This window comes from Phodopus roborovskii, unplaced genomic scaffold (assembly GCF_943737965.1).
Source record: "Phodopus roborovskii unplaced genomic scaffold, PHOROB, whole genome shotgun sequence".
NCBI lineage: Eukaryota > Metazoa > Chordata > Mammalia > Rodentia > Cricetidae > Phodopus > Phodopus roborovskii.
Window position 1 is genome coordinate 3604806 of NW_026126586.1, and position 19387 is coordinate 3624192.

General features: G+C 45.9%; 1 protein-coding gene across 1 annotated transcript in view; it reads right to left on the reverse strand.

Moving 5' to 3' along the window:
* LOC127236515 (kinesin-like protein KIF6) overlaps positions 1-19387 on the reverse strand; it is a 134638-nt gene that overhangs the window by 19803 nt on the left and 95448 nt on the right. The window contains exons 8-10 of the mRNA XM_051204202.1: positions 13498-13641; positions 12515-12601; positions 6565-6668 (exon numbers count right to left, since the gene is read on the reverse strand). Of these exons, the coding sequence (XP_051060159.1) occupies positions 6565-6668; positions 12515-12601; positions 13498-13641 (335 nt within the window). The remainder of the gene's footprint in view (positions 1-6564; positions 6669-12514; positions 12602-13497; positions 13642-19387) is intronic.

Sequence of the window (19387 nt, forward strand, 5' to 3'; positions counted from 1 at the left end):
CTCTCCATCATGACAGCTAAATCTGCTCTTTCCTACTAAGGAGTGGTTCCAAAATAACATAAACCTACTATTAAATTCTTTCCAGGAACCCTGCTAAAATGGCAACTCTTGTTTATATCTTTGCTTCCCATTTCTTTTTTTGGACTTGAAGTTTCTACACGTCAAGTATTTTATGTCTCTTTTCTGAGTTCAGTTCCCAGCACCCAGCTGCAAGTGTCAGATAGAAAGAGGAATGGGGGAAAAGTTATCTGGGTGCGGTCTACCTGCTGATACCCCTGCGCTTGGGAAGGCAGGAGGATCAGAAGGTCAAGGCCTATCCTTGGTACACGGCGAACAAGCTGACCAGACAAGAGCTATTCCAGCTGAGCTGTGGGGCTCGTCTTGTCTCCTGCATCATGATTCCCACCTCCATTTGGAGGAGTGTGGGCGCTAGCAGAGAAATAAAAGGAATTCCCATTTCTGAGTAAATATCTTGGGGCCTGAAAAACAAAAACCAGGTGGACGGTGTTACATAGCAGAGCCACAGTAAGGGCAAATTCTAATGCACTATGATCATATGGTAGAAAAAAGGAGATCAGACTTGCACGCATTGTCCTCTGGCCACCACATGGAAACTGGGATGTGTGCATGCCTCACCCAACAGATACATGGAAAACTAATTTTTATAAGTCTCAGTGCACATTGGCTCTATCCAAGATTACCTTGTTTCATGTTGTATATGCACATTGCTATGTCTATGTGTATATATGCATATGTATGTATACAACCATGTGTAACGTTGCCCCAATAAAATTATTTTCCTCACAATTATCCTCTGTATCATATATTACTAGTCCCTTGATGTGCCCATTAAAATGATTAACATCTAAGATGTTCTCAATAAACTTAGGCAGAACTATTAATTGATTTGCATTTTTTTTCCTGTTAGGGAAAGATCCAGATGTTGGGAGATACCCAAACATTTTAGGCAAACTTGAGCTAGTAAGATCCAATTCTGTTTCATTCCAGGAGTAAATGCTGCTCAAACTCACTTGGATTTAGGCTGGGATGTAACATCCCCAACAGTGCCAAAGATTTCTAGGTCATTCTCCTACTAAAGGTATGTGATCATCAGCTCCATCCCATCTAAATCTTCACCCACAGAGCTGTGTCTAAACATCGACTCAGCTATATAGCCTTCATCCAGCTGTCTCTGTTCAAATTTAGCAAGAACAAAAAAATAAGATGCAAAATAAAAATATCACAATAACTGGAGGCTGATGTTTAAAACCTTCATCAATCAAAGCATCCAAGTCAAATCAACAAATATTTACATTAACCAAGGAATTGTTGGGCAATAATTCAAAAAACATTTGGGAGTGGATGTGAGTGGAGCATCCTATGTGCCCACTGACACTACAGAGAAAAGGAGATCTGGACAGTATCTGAGAATCCCCGAGAGGAAGGCCATGCCGATCTCCATGTGCCTGAAGACCTGAAGGACAGAGACTCTAACTGGACAAGAGCTGGGCTCTCCCAGCAGAGCTGTAGGGCTCATCTGGTCTCCTGCACCAAGACTCCCATCCCCATCCCCATTTGGAGAATGTGGGGGCTAGCGGGAATTGAGAGGATTTCCATTTCTGAGTAAATATCTAGGGTCCTGAAAGACAAAAACCAGGCAGGTGGTGTCAAAAACTAGGGCTGCACTGAGGGCTGATTCTAATCTATTTATCTCCCTTGAATGTGAGCAAGGATTCCTAATTGGTTAAAATTTAATCTGTGCAATATCCACTCTAGTGAATTGTGTCAAACACAAAGAACAAAGCACCCACGGGAGCCATTCTTACAAACGTTTTGGACAAGTACCGTGCACTGGATACACTGGTGCTTCTCGAGCTCTTTGCTTTGGCGTGTAGATGGGGGTTGCAGCCCATGTTGTCCCTAGCTGCCGGCCTGAGATCACCAAGGAGACACTCTGTCTGATGGCACAGCAGCCACCCCTCTGGGAACTGCCCAAGTTTACGCTCAGTAGCACTTGACCGAGTTCCATGGGGTCCCTGAGCTCTTGAACAACTGTTGCTGTCGCCACATTCTCATCCTGTCCTGTTGACACTGTCTCATGGTGCTTAGACACTGTGTGCTCATGTCTGTTCACCACCCCCGAGCTGTGGGCCCCGTGAGAGCCAGTTCCAGGCTTTGTATTTCTGCATTCTTTTCAGAGCCCACGGTAGTGCTTTTGTGATCACAAGATAAATAACAAATGTTAGATGAATGAAAATACTAATTATGCACCAAAAGAGAATGCTAGCCCTGCACACCCTCTATGCTGGATCTGTCTAGACTGACATCTGCATATCTGTTATTGATGGTTTTGTAGAAGCCAGCATGAGATTTTCAGTATTTTAATTTTTTTTTTTTTGTCACAATATCACTTCCCTTCCCTGTCTCCCCTCAACTCCTGGCAATGGACATTTCATTGTGATTTCCAGAACTTAAAAAAATTGTGTGTGTGTGTGTGTGTGTGTGTGTGTGTGTGTGTGTGCACGCGCACATGCATGAATATGCATGTGCGCACATATGCATTTGCAGATACCCATGGAGGCCAGCAGGGGCTTCAGATACCTTGTAGCTGAACCACAGCTAGCCAGTGTGGGTGCTGGGATCTAAACTCATCCTCTAATTGGGCACCACAGCTCATAACCACTGCACCATCTCTCCAGCCCTTTGGTGATTTTTAAACGGACAGATTCATATACGGGAGAATAGGAGAGCTAATAAATGGCAATGATAGAAATATTATAGAGCACTAAGTGCCACAGAGGTGCTGTAAACACATTTGCTCATCTCTTCTGCTCCCTACCCTTCATTATATGTGTCTTTTGCTAGCGTACAGACCATGGCAGTTCTGGGAGGAAGACTCTAGTTTCTGTCTGAAAGTTTGCATGTCTGTAACATCCTTTATTTCATCTTTACTTTTAGTATTAATTTTGCTAGACCTAGGAAATATATGTGAAGTGATTTTGTTTTTATATTTTTTGTAAATCACTACTATTTCTTATAATTTTGGTTGTGATCCCAGACTTTAATGGCTGAGCCATCTCTCCAGCCCAAAATCACTATTTCTTATTTCCAGGGTTGCTAATGAAAAATCTGTTATAAATCAGACCTGGACTTGAGTTTCCTCTGGCAACTTTTAAATCCTTTTCTATACTTTTAAGGCTTCATGAATGTTTTCTACACCAAGACTGTGTGTAGAACCTGTCCTTTTAAAGTGCTTATTTCAACTAATTACAGCTTCTATTATTGCTATTATTATTAGTGGTGTGTGTGTGTGTGTGTGTGTGTGTGTGTGCGCACGCGCACACATGTATGGTGGGGGAGAGCAATGGTAAGCAGATAACAACCCTCCTCCTCCCTTACAGCAGCTCCCGGGTTGAACTCAGGTGGTCAGACTTTGAGGCAAGCCCCTTTACACAGCTACAATGCTGTTGACTGCTCCAAGCCACCTCAGCGTCCCAGCAACCCCACCCCTGGGATTCTCATGGTGCTGTCCTGTGCTCCCCATTCATTCCCTTCCATTCGCCCATCCAAGACTTGAGTCCAACACAGCCAAACCATCACATGGAAATGCTCACCGAGAGCTGAGCCTCCTATGCAACACCCAGGGCACAGAAATTCAGGAGAGCACGGCTATTCGTTTTGTGTGTTGTTCTAAGATCCAGTTTTTCTATTCTTGTCCCCCGGACTCAGAATCAGAGGCAGCCATACTCCCTGACTTGCTGAGGAGCTGGCTTCTGCTGGGTAAGTTGAGCCAACTTGGGCGCTGATGGGAGTCGGGAGCTGGGATGAGAGGGAGCGGGGCTGCCCCCCCCCCCGTGTTCTAGCTACTGCAGGGCAGCACTAGCTCTCGGTTCTTGATGATACCACCACTCTGCTCTGAATATAGTGTTCCTTACCGGCTCCTTCATCCAAGGCTTGGTCTCTAGCTGACAATGCTATTTCCGGAAATGTAAGGCACTTTAGGAAGTAGGGTGACCACCGGGAGAAGGTCCTTGGGGATTTTATCGTGCCCTGCCCTGTGCTCTCTCTCTCTCTCTCTCTCTCTCTCTCTCTCTCTCTCTCTCTCTCTCTCTCCCTCTCCCTCTCCCTCCCTCCCTCTGTCTCTCTCTCTCTCTCTCTCTCTCTCTCTCTCTGGTTGCTAGGCACCATCATGAGTTAAGCAGCCATGCTCTCTTGTGTCTATCTACCATGATGCTCTGCGTCACACCAAGCACAGAAACACAAACACAAGCTAACAATACATTCTCCTCCCCAAAGTTGACTTCTAGGCATTTATTGCAGTAAAGGAGATTCCACTAAATGTCGCTGTCACATTGTCCCCAATCCCTGGCACCTACTGTTACTGATCTCCAGGATACCCTACTAATAGCTGGCATCTTAGATGGCTCCTTTGTGCACTCATTTCCTGTCAGACTCCTTCTGCACAGCCTACAGGGGTTTGTTTTCCTGGCTGGATCAAATGCTGGTGATACTTCACAAGATGTCCTTTCTTTGAGGAGAGGCATACAATGACTGGGTTCCCCTCTGAGTCCCCTTGGATCAAGGACATCTTCAGTCATTTCAAAGGGTAACATTACTAGTTTTTATTTGTTTGTTTTTGCTTTATGTGTGTTTGTGTGCACACATGCATGCCATATGTGTGCAGTGCTCTTGGAGGCCAGAAGAGGGAACCAGAGCCCCTTGATCTGGAGTCACAGTGGTTGTGAGCTGATGTGGGTGCTGGGAACTGAACTAGGAACCTCTTTACTGCTGATCCGGCTCTCCAGTACTGACATGAAATCCTTAATAACTCAATTGGTACAGTGTACTTAACTCTAATCTTATATCTGCTGTGCAGCAATGCTGTCAGGGAGGCTGTGGAGCTATTGCATTGTTAAACTCAAGACTTAGGAAGCAGGATCCCAGAGGAAGGAGCTTCGATTATAGCAATAACCTGGATGAAGACTTTCCAAGCTTCAGTCAGACCTCATTTAAACATGTGTGTGTATGTACATGTATATATGTAGTGTATGTGTATGTGTGTGTGTGTGTGTGTGTGTGTGTAGTAAGTATTGTGGTATGTGGTGTTTGTGTGGTATATGAGTGGATGTGGTATGTGGTATTGTATGTAGTGTGTGTGTGTGTATCTGTGTAGTATGTATTGTGGTATGTGGTGTTTGTGTGGTATATGAGTGTATGTAGTGTGTATGTGTGTCGTATGTATGGTATGTATAGTGTATGTGGCGTGTGTGTATTGTATATGTGTGTTATATGTGTTACGGTGTGTGTGTATGTGTGTGTGTGTAGTATGTATTGTGGTATGTGGTGTGTGTGTGGTATGTGAGTGTATGTGGTGTGTGTTATGGTGTGTGTTACGGTGTGTGTGTGTGTGTGTGTGTGTGTGTAGACGGAAGTCAAGGAACAACTTGCAAGGGTCACTCCCTTCTGCCCTGTGAGTCCAGGGTTAAACTCAGGCCATCGGACTGGGCAGTTTAAAGAGCCACTTTCTCCTGTTTCCCACTTCCCCTCTGAGAAAGAGTTGGTGACTTGGCCATGTCTTTAGAAAAATCTCATAGAACTTTTTTAAAGACATGGGCTCTGAAAAGTAGAAATAAAGCAAAAGCAAACAAACCTGAACAGGAGGCTGTTTGTTTTCTACTGAGGGAGAAAGAAAGGGCACAGACTTGGTGGGTGTGGAGGTCAGGGGCTTGGGAAGAGCTGAGGGCAGGGGAAATTGTCATCGTTTGAAAATAAAATCAATTTTTAATAAAAAGTAAAAAGCACTTGGTTTTATGCATCCCTAGGTTTTATGCATCCCTAGGCTGTCTTTAGTTCCCTGTGTAGCCAAGGGTGGTCTTGTATTTCTCATCTTCCTGTCTCCACTTCCCAGTGTGGATATTACAGGTGTGCAGCTCCGTGCTTGGGTTGTGGAACGCAGGGTTTCATGCATGCTCAACAAGCTCTACGCCTGAGCCCCAGCCCCAGCCCCAGCCCAGCTCCACTTGCTATTGAAAACGGAGCCCACCTCTGCCTGCTAAGCCTTGTCTACCCACCGTCTGCATCACAGAAACAGAGCTCACTTCACAGCTCACAATCAGAGAGTGAATGAGAACGCACCACAGGGCTGCAAATCTCACTGGCTTGAGAACACCGGGCTTGTACGAAGTCCTGAATGCTGGCTTTCATACCAAGTGTGGTTTTGAACTGTAATATGTGGGCCGTGTACTTACAAAGGAAGACTTCACTCCGGCATGGCAGACACTGGTGACCAAGCAAGGGGAGTGTAATACAAGGGATGCTTCTCGAATGCCTTTCAGATCTGAGACCCACAGCTGGGAGCATCAGGTGAGTGGAGTGTGAGATGGCCTGACCCGTCTTCAGCCCCTTCTCAGCTGGCCTGGGACGGGCATTCCCGGCCTTTACTTCCTCAAAGCCCAGTCAGCAGAAATGCTGCCAGCCTCGTCCCACTTCCCGTGGAGAAGGCCTCTCTTTACTGGTACCCTCACGCGGTTCCTGACCGCCCAGGGGAAGCGAGTTTGTGCTTACTGGTAGAGCTCTGCTTCCGTGAGCTCCTCTGTCCTCCACTCCCCGGTGGCCATGGCCAGCTCCGTCTTCAGGTCTGTAATCTCCTTTTGCAAGCGGATAATCATCTGTGCAGGGAAAAGAGGGAGAGCACATGTCCACTTCTGCTCAGCACAATCTTGGTGGCGGCAAATGCATAGTGTGGAAGGTTAGGAGGCATTGGGTGTGCAAGACCGCTCAATGGCTAGGGAACAAGCCTGACACACTCGTTCAACCCCTGGGACCCGGACCCACATGGTGATAGAAGAGAACTGATTCCCACAAATTTTCCTCTGAACATGTCCACCACACATGTGCGTTAAATGTGCACACATGGGTGACTAATTAAAACTATTTTAGGATACAAAACTGGAAAGAGAACCACCTAAAAGGTATTAGTGTTCCCAAACGTTTGATCTAAATAACCCTAGAACTATTTTGTAAACAAAAAAATCATTACACATACATCTTGAGACATCTCTCTGTGCTCCCCGTCTGTCCTTCCTGCAGTGTGCTAGAGAAGTTACCAGTTGTCAAAACACTTCCCTTACACTGTCTCACTTCTAGTCCATATGCATGTTCCAATGCAAGCTCCCTTGGATAATGCAATATCGTCTTGCATGTCTTAAACTACGTGAATATTCTATTACTGCATCTTTTTTTCCCTTTCACACAATTTGAGCTCATTTATATTGGTTTATGCAGCCTTTCACGAATTTTCAAGTGCATATAATGTTCCAATGAAATATGTCAAAATTGATTGCAGTTGCAGAGATGGCTCAGTCAGTAAACTATCTGCCTTTGCAAAGGGCCTGTGTGATCCCCAGAACTCACGAGGAAAACTTAGACAAGCTCGTGCATACATGTAACCTAATGCTGGGGAGGTGGGTCCTTGCAGTTTGGTGGCCAGTCAGCTGGCTGGTGAGCTCCAGGCCAGTAAGAGACTGTGTCCCCCAAAGAAAGGTGTGTGTGTAGGGGGGTATGTGTGGGGAGGTGTGTATGTGTGTGTGTGTGTGTAATGTGTGTGTAGTGCATGTGTGTGTGTTGTGTGGTATATGTGTGTATGTATATGTGGGGTGTGTGTGTATGTGTGTGGTGGCTCAGCATGTTTACTACACAAACATGAGTACCTGAGATCCAGTTTCATCACCCACTTAGAACCCAGGTCATTGAAGTGGATGCCGCTACATCAGAAATGAGTGGAGGGGTAGCTGGTGGGGATTATCCCTGCTTCCAGTCCTTATCAGGGAAGTGGGAGATGCTATCTCAAAGGCATGCAGCAGATCGTGACAGAAAATGACCTCTAGGAATGGATGCACAGGAGTACACACACCACACATACCACACACACACACACACACACATACACACACACCACACATACCACACACACACATACACACACACCACACATATCACACACACACACACACCACATATTACACACACACACCACATACCACATACACACACATACACACCTTTTTCTAAAACTGTATAGTATCAAGAATCCATCAATACATTGTAAAGACAGACAGTCAAGATGAAGATAAGTGAACATATTTAAGTCAGAGAGTATCAACCAAAAAGTTACAGTAATCCTTTATTTTAGCAATGAGTGGTAGAAACAGTAAGATAAGAATGTCTTTAAAATACTACTGGAATTTTTGGCTAGGCTGATGAGACACTGACAAGAAGTATGAGCTTGCAGATCATGTTATTGTCCATACATAACACCCAAGAGTATTTGAAGATAAGTGTAACCAAAAGTTGATAAGAATTTTATTTGGTTCGTAATCCATTTATTAGTTTCTTGCCAATACACCAGAAGCCAAGAATGATAAAATCTAGTTTTTCTAACTTCTATGCTTAGAGCATCCACACATCCTTTGCCCCTCCTGCTATGTGATCTAAAGACACCTGTCCTAGTTAGGGATGCTATTTCTGTGAGGAAACACCATAACCAAAGCAGCTTAGGGAGGAAAGGGTTTCCTTCGCTCCTGGTTCCATATAACAGTTCATCATCAGAAGCAGTGAGGGCAGGAACTCACTCAGGGCAGGCACTGGATGGCAGGCCATGGGGCGTGTGTGTGCTGCTTACTGGCTTGCTCCTCGTGACTCGCTCACACTCTTTTGTTACAGAACCCGGGACCACCAGCCCAGACATGGTACCACCCACGAAGGACTGCACCTCCCTCCGTTAATCACTAACTAAGAAAATGCCCCACAGGCTTGGCTACAGCCCAATCTTAAGATTTGCTTATATAAAACTACCCAGCACAAAGCCCAGTGTTAGTAAAAAGGAGGGGCATCTCTTTGTACCCAAGCTTGAGAATTGGAGTCCCTAACCCAGCTAAGGTGACATCAACTCTTCTCCCCCTTTCTAAGACCGTTTGTTTAGTCTCTCACTTCTTTACTTGGGGGTTGTTTCTCAGGAGGCAGAGGCAGGTAGATGATCTCTGTGAGTTCCAGGCCAGCAAGGGCTACAGAGTGAAAACAAAACCAACCAAACAAACAACCTTTTAGACCAAGGGGGTTTGTGCATGGGAAATTCAAACCTGGATGAAGGATGGATAAGACTTTCAAATTCTCAAGAAAACAGTACTTGTGGTCTGGAGGGCTGGTTCAGTGGAATGAGTACCACTCTTTCAAAGGACCCGAGTTCAGGTCCCTGCACCCAAGTCAGGTGGCTCACAACTGCCTAACATTCTAGCTCCAAGAGATCTGATGTCTTTTTCTGGCTTCCACAGGTACCTGTGCTTATTTGCATGTACCTACTACTTTTGCGCGCGCACACACACACACACACACACACACACACACAAATAAAACAAAAAGTTGAAGAAAGCACCACATGTCCAACTGAAGTGTGGGATATGGCAGATGGCCTCCCTGATGTCTCCATATTGGAAAATAGATCCATTTTCTAGCTCCCTCTTAGCTGCTTTTATGTTAGGGAGAAAGCAGACATCCCATTCTCTGGGGATGCAGGACTGAGACTTCCATCCCTGGGTTAACACTGTTTGTCCACACTCAAGGACACCTCAGCCTTGGGCTCCCGCCCCTCAAGTAACAGGTTCTAAAGATGCTTACAGAACTCTATAGGAGTGAGATTCAGGTTCTGTTGGCCACATCAACAGGACCAACAGTCCCTCCAAATCACACAGCATTTAGACACAGTCTCCAGGGACTTAATTAAAATGCACAGGGTGTCATGTTTTACTTGTCGGTCGCCTTTCAAAACTATCAGAGACCTTGGAGCCGCACAGAACAGATCTCTTTGGACAAGAACTCGTCATTCACTTTAGCGCCTCTCCTAAACTGAGACTGATGCTTTAGTTTCCTGTTACCGCCTGTGGACATGTGTGGGAGCACATGCTGTCCTACCGCTGCCTCCCAGCACTGGGATTACAGGGGTTCGTATCACACCAGCTGTCTTATGTGAGTTGTGGGCATCAAACTCAGAACCTCATGCTTGCATTGTAAGCATTCAGCCAATTGAGCCATCTCCTGGGTCTATATTTTCTAAGGATTGATAACCCCAAATTACCATTACCATGGCCATGCCCCCCCCCACAGATTTCCTTTGGACTTAGAGGCATCAGGGGGATCCTGACCTATGTCCAGTCATCTCAGAATCTGCCCAGCTCATGTCCCTTGCATCACCATGTTGCTTTGAAGTACTGGTGTGTGGTGATTCTGGTCACACAGGGTGGCACCACACTTGGCATTAAAATCTGAGAGTAAAACACAGGAAATCCCAGCCAAGTTATAACTTGGGAGGTTTTTGAACGCTTCTTTAAAACAGATTGGTTTTACTATTTTAGAAATTATGTCTGTGTGTGAGCATGTGCACACGAGTGCAGAGGATGCTTGCCTGGGACATCAGTCTCTGGAGCTGCAGTTACAGGCTTGTGAGTCACCTGACAAGGGTGTGAGGAACTGAACTCGGGTCTTCTGCAACGTCAGTGCACTCTCCTAAGTTCTGAGCCATCCCATCTGCCCCCATGACACAGTTTTTATTGTATTCCAGGCACGTTTCACACTGGAAAATAATAAGCACCAAAGTGTGCTTTTAGGTGCCATTACTGCAGAGACTAGCAAGCCACACTTGGCAGTTACCATGCCAGTCAGCACTAGGAGGAACCACGGCAGTTACTTCAATTATCAGCTATTAGCTTTTTGCTCCTGATCTCTTTATATCTGCCACAGACCAACATCAAACGCATGCTGGTCCTCTGTCTTCAGATCCTTCAAAGAAAAGTCTCTTTGGCCAAATTTATAAAGAAAAGCTTCCAATGTCTTACATGTTTATTTTCCACAAATTATGAACTGATATTTGTCTTCTACATAATAGGACCTTTCTCATTCTGTGCAACAATGCTCTTAGGAGATAGAGGAGAAGGGACAGCCAGAATGATGCTTTTGGGATGCAGGAGGGACAGGGGCAGTCACAGTGATGCTCTTGGGATGCAGGAGGGACAGGGGCAGTCAGTGTGATAAGATACTCTTAAGATGTGGGAGGGACAGGGATAACAGACTACATCCCCTAGGGGTGCAATTCCTCTTTACTCTGCTTTTGCATTCTGTCCCCTTCCCTAGGACTCTGTGTGTTGCTGGGATCTGACCAAGGTGGGTACAGGAAGCTCCTGCCTCGCCCACCGACTCTCCATCAGGGAAAGCAAGACTCCTTGAAGTTGGTGGGACAAGACAGATAGCTCCATTATTCTTTTCCTCCCTTCCCCTTCCTTCAGTGGAGTGATAGCAGTCAGGAGAGGTAGGTGATGAAGTAGGCACAGAGATCAGAGCACAACAGTGATCAGCGATCATATTTTGATTTTGAGAAATTTGAAAATGAAGTTGGTGAGATTTCACATTTTTAAACTCTGCAAGGCTCACATCAGCTTCTTTTCTACAGAAATGAGAAAGGCTAAGTGACTTAAAAATATGCATACACCCTTCATCATGGAATTTGATAAATCTGGGAGATTTAGTTAGAGCTTTAGCTGGTAGCCTGTGTTGATCCAATATAGCCTTTTCCTTTGCAGAGAACTTACAAACACAAAGAAAAAAAAAACATATTCAAAGTGAGTAATTGAATCATGTATCTGTGATTTCCTTGCATAAAAAGTTGCTTTGATGAGGCAGGAGTTATTTTTGAAACCAAGAAAAGTGTTAATTTTCCACAAATCAAACTATGGCTAACCTTTAGGAAACTCTAGAATATGTAACAGTATGCTTGCGCATAATATCTCTACTTAATAGCTCTCTCTCTTCATGAGACATGTGGAAGATGACTTGATACTCTGTCTAAAGAAAGGAAAACTAGTGTTTTGTGAAAGGTTAGGGCCAGTGTATAAATATAATTGTACTTTCCCATTGTAGTTCTGGGGAATCACATCCAGGGCTGAGAAAATGCTGTCCTGCTGAGCCATTGCATGTAAACCTGATGGATGTGTTCAGCCATGCTGGCCCATGAAGCAGATTTCTTAACCCTGACTATTGAGCTCTGCTACCCATTCTCACTAAGACTATGAGCAAGTTATTTCTCACCCTTGTGCTCAACTTCACTATCCATGGAGACAGCCAGAGGAGCTCATCCCAAGGATGCTGAGAATTGCATCAGTAGATGCATGCAGTGTCTTAGACACTGCTTAACAGAGAGCCACTGCCCCTCACCAGGGCCAGATGGTCACACATATCCTTGTTAAGCATATGTATTTCTTGGAGTCTAATATAAAGATTAAGTTTCTTCCTGGGGCAGAGGATGCAACTCAGTGCATACAGCCCTTGTCCAGAATGCACAAAACCCCACGTCTGCCTTAGCATCACAGAAAACAGATGTGGTGGTGATGCCTGTCATGCCAGCACTCAGTTATCTTCACCTGTACATGAAGCTGCATGCCAGCCCGAGTGACATCAAGCATTTGCTTACCAGTCTGGGGTCAATTTCTTCATTGAGGACAGCTTCGTTTTTGATGAGGGCCACTCGCTGAGCAAATCTGCAGGTAGAAATGGACTCCTGAGGAAAACCACAAAACAGCTGCTTAAAATATGATGGCATAGAAAGGCATTTCTCTCTAGATAAAACTTAATTTTCATTAACAGAAAAAGATACCAAAAGGGTAAGATGTCTGGAAACACATACAGTAAATAACTATGCCTCGCAAGGAGGGGTTTTGGCCCTGGGACACTGTATTTTTTAGGATGGGTGTGGCTTGGTAAAATGTCAAAAATATAGGCAAATTGACAAAACTATAGGCAATCCTGGGCCCCAAGATGCAACTGGCATGTACGTGACCAGAATGTATTAAACCAGAATGTCACATGAAAGGCATAAGCATAGCAGGCACTATGATCCACAAGCATGCAATACCACAGAATAAATGTTTGTAATAAACCAAAGGTTTTCACACCATTCGCCGTGAATGACTTGGCGAAGTCCTGGGGTGCACCCAGGAATGTCTACATCCAAAATGTTAATCTGACTCTTACGAGAGCCCAGCTGGCTCCTTGGCTACCCAGGCAAGGCCTTCTGCATATCCCCTGGCTGAGCATCCAGGGGCCACCATCTGAGAGCGTCTAGGATCAAATCTCAGGATGACTCCAAGGTACCCAGACCTCACCAGTCAGAGGAACTGAGCAAGGGCAGGTGAAGATTGCCTTCTCTCATTCTATCATCAGGCCTTCTGAGATTGGCAAACATGGCTTCTTCAAGCCATTCATCTGAGACCAGCTCTCGCAGGGGTTCCTTATAACACTGGTAGAGAGCCCAAAGCTATGAGCCCTGTGGTGTATTTACCTCTGAGGGTGTATATAACCCTGCTCAAAAGACGCAGACTCCCACAGGCCCCTCAACGCCACCTGTCCACCCCGTCAGAACCCAGACTAAGAGTTGCAGGGAGGAGTGTGGCCTACATCAATGTTCCTCTTCTCTAAAGAGAGGGTGGCGATCATAGTGGTCATGCAGTTTCCTCCCAGACTGTCTCTGAGCACGCTGGTCATCATGGAGTTCCTGTAAGGGATGTGTGTGCGGTGCTTTTCCGAAAGCGCAATGATGACCTGTGGGAAGGCACACAGGTGATGGCGTTAGCCCGGCAGGAAAGGCATACCTGACAATGAACTTTCAATAATGCGAGTACAAAATATAGTATTAAAATAAAATATAATAGCCGGGCCCGGGCACTGGTGGCACACGCCTTTAATGCCAGCACTCAGGAGGCAAGCGCAGGCAGATCTCTGTTCAAGGCCAGCCTGGGCTACCGAATGAGTGCCAGGACAGGCTTGAAAAGAATACAGAGAAACCCTGTCTCAAAAAAACCAAAAAATAAAATATAATAATAAGTAAGTAAAATGAATATAATAAACACAGGTGACACCAAAGACTTAGGCACAAAACAGTCATTTCAACAAGAGCTTTCAATGTAAAAATGACAAAAACTTGGGCTGGAGAAGTCTGAGTGGTTAAGAGCACACGTTGCTCTTCCCGGGGACCCGAGTTCCTTTCCTCACATCCACCACAGTGGCTCACAACTCCCTGTGACTCCTGCATCAGGGAATCCAACAGACTCTCCTGGCCTCGAGGGTACCCGCAGGAAGAGTGAGAGCTTCAAAATCCTCAAATAAGCATCTCCCTGTCCTCCCCACTGTGAATGTCTTTCATAAGATATGTTATATCCATTAATGTTCTTGGGAACATTGACGTGGGTAACACACAGAATATGCTTGTAATATTTGTGAAGTCACTTTTGGTGGCAAGTTACAGAACATGTAACCCATGCTGGTCTCGGTCAGGAGGCTGGAAACAGGAAAGCTATAGGTTACAAATAACACCCTGATGTTATATACACTTCTTCATTCATAAGTCAGATGAGAACAGATTTCTTTTACCCTGAGCTTCCCTGCAGAGCAACTTGGTCCCTAGAAGACCCCTGGGTTCTTAACTGCAGCCCGGGGAAGGCTCCGGTTTGCTTTGGCCAATAAGGATCTCTAATCCCTAGATGTGGGATGGGTTGTGGATGCTCCCCACTGGAATGGACACCCCACATCCTTTCTGTGAAGGGATCTAAAATTGCTAGAGAAAATATTAAACATAAGCTGGGAGCGTGGTCCTAAAATGGAGGTAACGAGAAGAAAGAAGCCAGAATGTGGAGGCAGAATCCAGCTTCCCTGCTTGTGTGACCACACCCTCCTTTTTTTTTTTTACATGGACTCAGGATTAAACTTGGATGCCCCAGCAGCACACACCGACTAAGCTATTGCCCCAGTTCTGTAGTATTTTTGATTTTTAATCCTCTGTGTGTGTGTGTGTGAGCGTGTTCTGTGTGTATGTCTGTGTACCTCCATGTGTGTCAGGAAGGGGCACATACACATCGGAGTGCAGATACCCATGGCGGCCAGAGGCATTGGACCCTTCACATAGAGTTAGAGGAGGTTGTGAGTTGCCTGACATGTGTGCTGGGAACTGAACTCAGGTCTTTGGAGGAACAGTGTGTGTTCCTAACTACTGAGCAAACGTTCAGCCCCCTTGGGTCTTTGTTATTGTTGTATGTTTGTTTTGTAATGTTTGCTCCTATTCTGAATTTCACCTATAATTACAATGGCAAAATGTTCCTTACAGCAGTTTGCTTTCTTTTGTTTGAAAGATTTTATTTTACTTTTATGTATTTGTGTGTATGTGTGTGTGTGTGTGAATTCACACAAGCTTGCAGGTACCCATGAAGTCAGAAGAAGGCATCACCCACCCCCTGAGCTGTACTTATAAACAGTTGCCAGCCACCTGATATGGGCTCTGGAAACTGAACTCTACAAGAACAGCAAGCGTTCTTAGCCACTGGGCTGTCTGCATAGCCTCCAAGGGGGATTTCTCTTAAAGAGTGCACAAGAGTACACAAACCGACCAAGAGGAGAAGCAGCTTATGACCTTCACTGCCGGGCATGGTGTGAGTGAAGCTCTCTTGGGAGCCACGTGTGCTGTGGGACTGGCTGATGGCTGGGAGCAACCCCATTTGATTTCTGAAGTGGCGGGGAGGAGGGGGGGAGCAAACACTGGCTCCCAGCATTTCTCACTTGCTGTTTGGGCTGATGGAGACCTCAGGTCACCCCCAGGACATTTGTTGAGGTTCACAGTTAACACAAGTACACACTCTCTTTCCTTCTCCTCATACGAACTTGGGCCCTGGGACTACGAGGTGCCCTGTTATTGTGGCTTGAAGTGTTTTTGAGGAAACGCGTTGGAAAAAAAAGTGCTGCATAAATAAAGAGAATTCCAAAACCAACAATATTCTGGCAAACCGAATATTAATCACTTAAACCTGTAGAGTCAGCAAACTTAGGCTGGCTGAGTTCTAGCAGGCCTTGAAAGTATGACCAGCAGAACAAGTAGAATTCTGTGAGAAATTTCAAAACCAATGCAAGCTAATTAATGCAACACACCCGAGCAGACTAGCCCCTCTTCTACCCGTCTGTTACACTGAAACTAGGAGAGAGAAAGGGGGTGATTAAATATCAGCACTTACATGGAGTCTATGACGTGTTTACCTGACTATATGTCGGTATTAGTTCTGTCCTAGTTAGCTTCAGCTGACAACCTTACGCTGCCTAGAGTCCCCTGAGGAGAGAGTCTCCATTCAGGCTTTCCCCAGAGCCCACTGGCCTGTGCAAATATCTGGGAGCAGGGACTGTCTTGTTTTCTAATTGATGGAGGAGGGCTCCGCCCACTGTGGGCAGCACCATACCCTGGCCAGAGTCCCCTGGGCTGTATGAGAAGCCAGCTGAGTGTGAGTCTGTGAGCGAGCCAGCAAGCACAGATCCTCTGTGGTTTCTGCTTCCTTCCTCAGTGACAAGCGGTCACCTGGAAGCTGAAGCAGACCCTTCCTTCCCTAAGCTGCTTTTGATCATGGCACTTGTCACGGCACCATAACAGGCTCTTATGCTTGGCCGGTTCGCTGGTTCCACGACCATAGCTTGTTCTCAGGCAGGAATCTACCCCACTGTCCAACATCGCCTACAGAGACTCGACCACTGTCTACCTAGTGGGTGGATGAGCTGGTTACACTTCGTTGTTTTACACTCCCAGGCTCTTTGGCCACACAGTAAAATACACATAGAGACGATTTGGCCGTAAGCGCCCGTGAGCCACGCGGTCCTCGCCCACTCTTCATTGCTCCCTGCTGAGTGCTCTGGCTCTCTCTCTTTCTCTCGGGAAGGAGTTCTCTTCTGACCCCCAGCCGCTCGCCAGCAGCTCTCTCAAGGCCATGTCCGCAGCTTCCCATACCTGTTTGTTTCCCTCCCTTCTCCTGCCAGCGTCTTTTCTCCACGTGACCTTAGCAAGCCTGCTCCCCTGCCTGCGAGGACACTTGGGTCTCAGAGAAAATAGCTAACAGCTGTCTGTCGTGATGTGGTGGGTGGAAAGGAAACAGAATTGCTGAGGGCCAATGACACATGAGTGGCATTTAGCCTTGGGAATGGCCCTCTGGGCCGGGGAGCTGTAGAGCTGCTCATAGCTCCCGGGACCTGACCTGCTCTGACCCACCCTTGCCTTGCTCCCGCCCACTCGTTCTTCCTTTCAGAGGCATCACTAATTCGCGCTTCCTCTGCCTCAGTCAATCTTTCTGCACACGTTCCTTGCCTGTCACAGCTCCCACTTGAGCTGCAGCTGATGTTCTTACGGTGGCCGCTGCTTCAGACCTCTCGGGTAAGGCTGTGTCTATGACCCTCAGCACATTATAGATCTACCTTACTCTCATTTCAGCTGCTGTGACAAAATATCCTGAAATAAATCAACTGGGGGAGGGGAAGGGGGTATTATTTTAGTTTGACATTCCAGATTACACCGGGGGAGGTCAAGGCAGAAACTTCAAACAAATGAGTGCTCGGTCACGAGTTTGCTTGTGTTCAGCTTCATTTCTCCATTGGCATACAGTTCAAGACCCTTGCCTAGGGAATGGTGCCACTCATAATGGGCTATGCCATCCCAGATCAATGAAACAAACAAGATAATCCCCCATGACATATTCACAGGACAAGCCCACACAAACAATCCTCCATTGAGCCTTTCTTCCCAGGCGGCTCTAGGCTTTGTCAAGCTGACAGAGGCGGCCTGTATAAGATCACCCTTAATATTTGCTAGATAAGTAATTAAAGAAACAACAGGGGCCACACTGGCATTAGGAATGTTCACAAGGACTGTGAAGTGGAGTGAGGACTGGAGTAATTCTACTGACAGCCAGGAATTTGAGGAGATTGCGTGGACAGAAGGACGACTTGGATGTGGAAGAACTGTTTCTCCTGAGTGATTACAATTGGTAGAAAGTTTGATTCAGCTAAAGAGTGTAATTTTGTATGAACAGATGGACACAATGGGAATTAAAAACCATGGTGCCATCTGAACACATAGACACATTTCTTTGAAATAAGGCAATTTGAATACAGCCTGTTATAGGCATATATCACTGTTTCAGTAAATGTCCTATTAAGCGAAAAGCTCCATCAGTATAACTGCTTGGAATATTTGAGCAAGAAAGAACTTAGAACTGATGATTCTTGTCAAAAGCACCGAAATGGCCGATGCCTGCAGGCCCTCATCTCAGGGGCTGCTTTCCAGGGTTCTCAGGGATGGAGTTAACCATAGCCTCTCATTCAGGCAGGTTCCCCTGGCATGCCTCTTTGGCCACATGAGTGCTCTGAAGCATCAAGACGCTAGTCCCAAAGGTTTCCCTAGGCATTAAAGAAATGACACTTTCAATTGTCATTGTTGCCCTCAAAGCCTTTAGGCTAAACATTCAGAGACAAGAGAGTAACACCAGAAGTTCTCCATCCAACTCATTCATTTTACGGACGGTATAGAAAAGTTATCTACCTAAATTTGGGTGATTTTCCTTTGCTCTTGGAGTCAGATTCAAAAGTTACAAATAGAGCAGCTAGTGGATTGGATGGTAATCAGGAGGGAGTGTGGGAGGCTCAAGACAAGCCAGGGCTAAGAGATCACCATAGCAGGAAAATTACTGATCAGATGAAGTTACCAGAAGCTGTCAAAATATTGTTCATATCTGAGCTACATTCTCAGGGGTAATCTCTGAGCTGGAGAAACAAACAAACCAACAAAACAGGAAGCAGCAGGCCACGTGGATCCTGGATTTATGTCCAGCACTAATTTTACAATGCAGAGAATAAAGCTTTCTTTAAAAGTAATAAAAAAGATTGTGTGCTGGGCCAGGTGAAAGCTCAGATCAAATCTTCACCCTGTTACTAGGTGGATGACCATGGGAGGGTAAACACTTACAATCTGTAAAATAGGGAAGTTACTGCTTCCAGAAGAAGGGTGCTGGTTTAAGTGGAATGGTGTCTACACAGCTCTAAACATGGATGTTCACAGGAGGGTCACTCACGGCAGCCGAGGGACAGATGCAGCCCCAATGGACCAGTGGCTAAGCAAATTGAGGGGCATGTATGTGCTCAAGCCCCAAGAGGGGACAGAAGTGTGATAGATGCTACTGTGTGGAGGGATCATAAATCTTTATGCATCTACCAAGATGCTGTGAAAGGGCACACATGGAGTGACTCCACCTGAAGTAGGCAAAGTCCGAAGGACAGAGAGGACAAGCCACCAGAGGTCAGAGAGAAAAGGTACAAGGGTCCATAACCCATAGGTCCGGAGCTTCTGGCTGGGATTATGAAAAGTCCTAGGACTGGATAATGGCTGATTGCACATTACTTGGGAATATACTTCATACCATTCAACTCTTCACTTTAAAAAACGATTAAAAGTGGGAGCTGGAGAGATGGCCCAGCTGTTCAGAGCATGTAC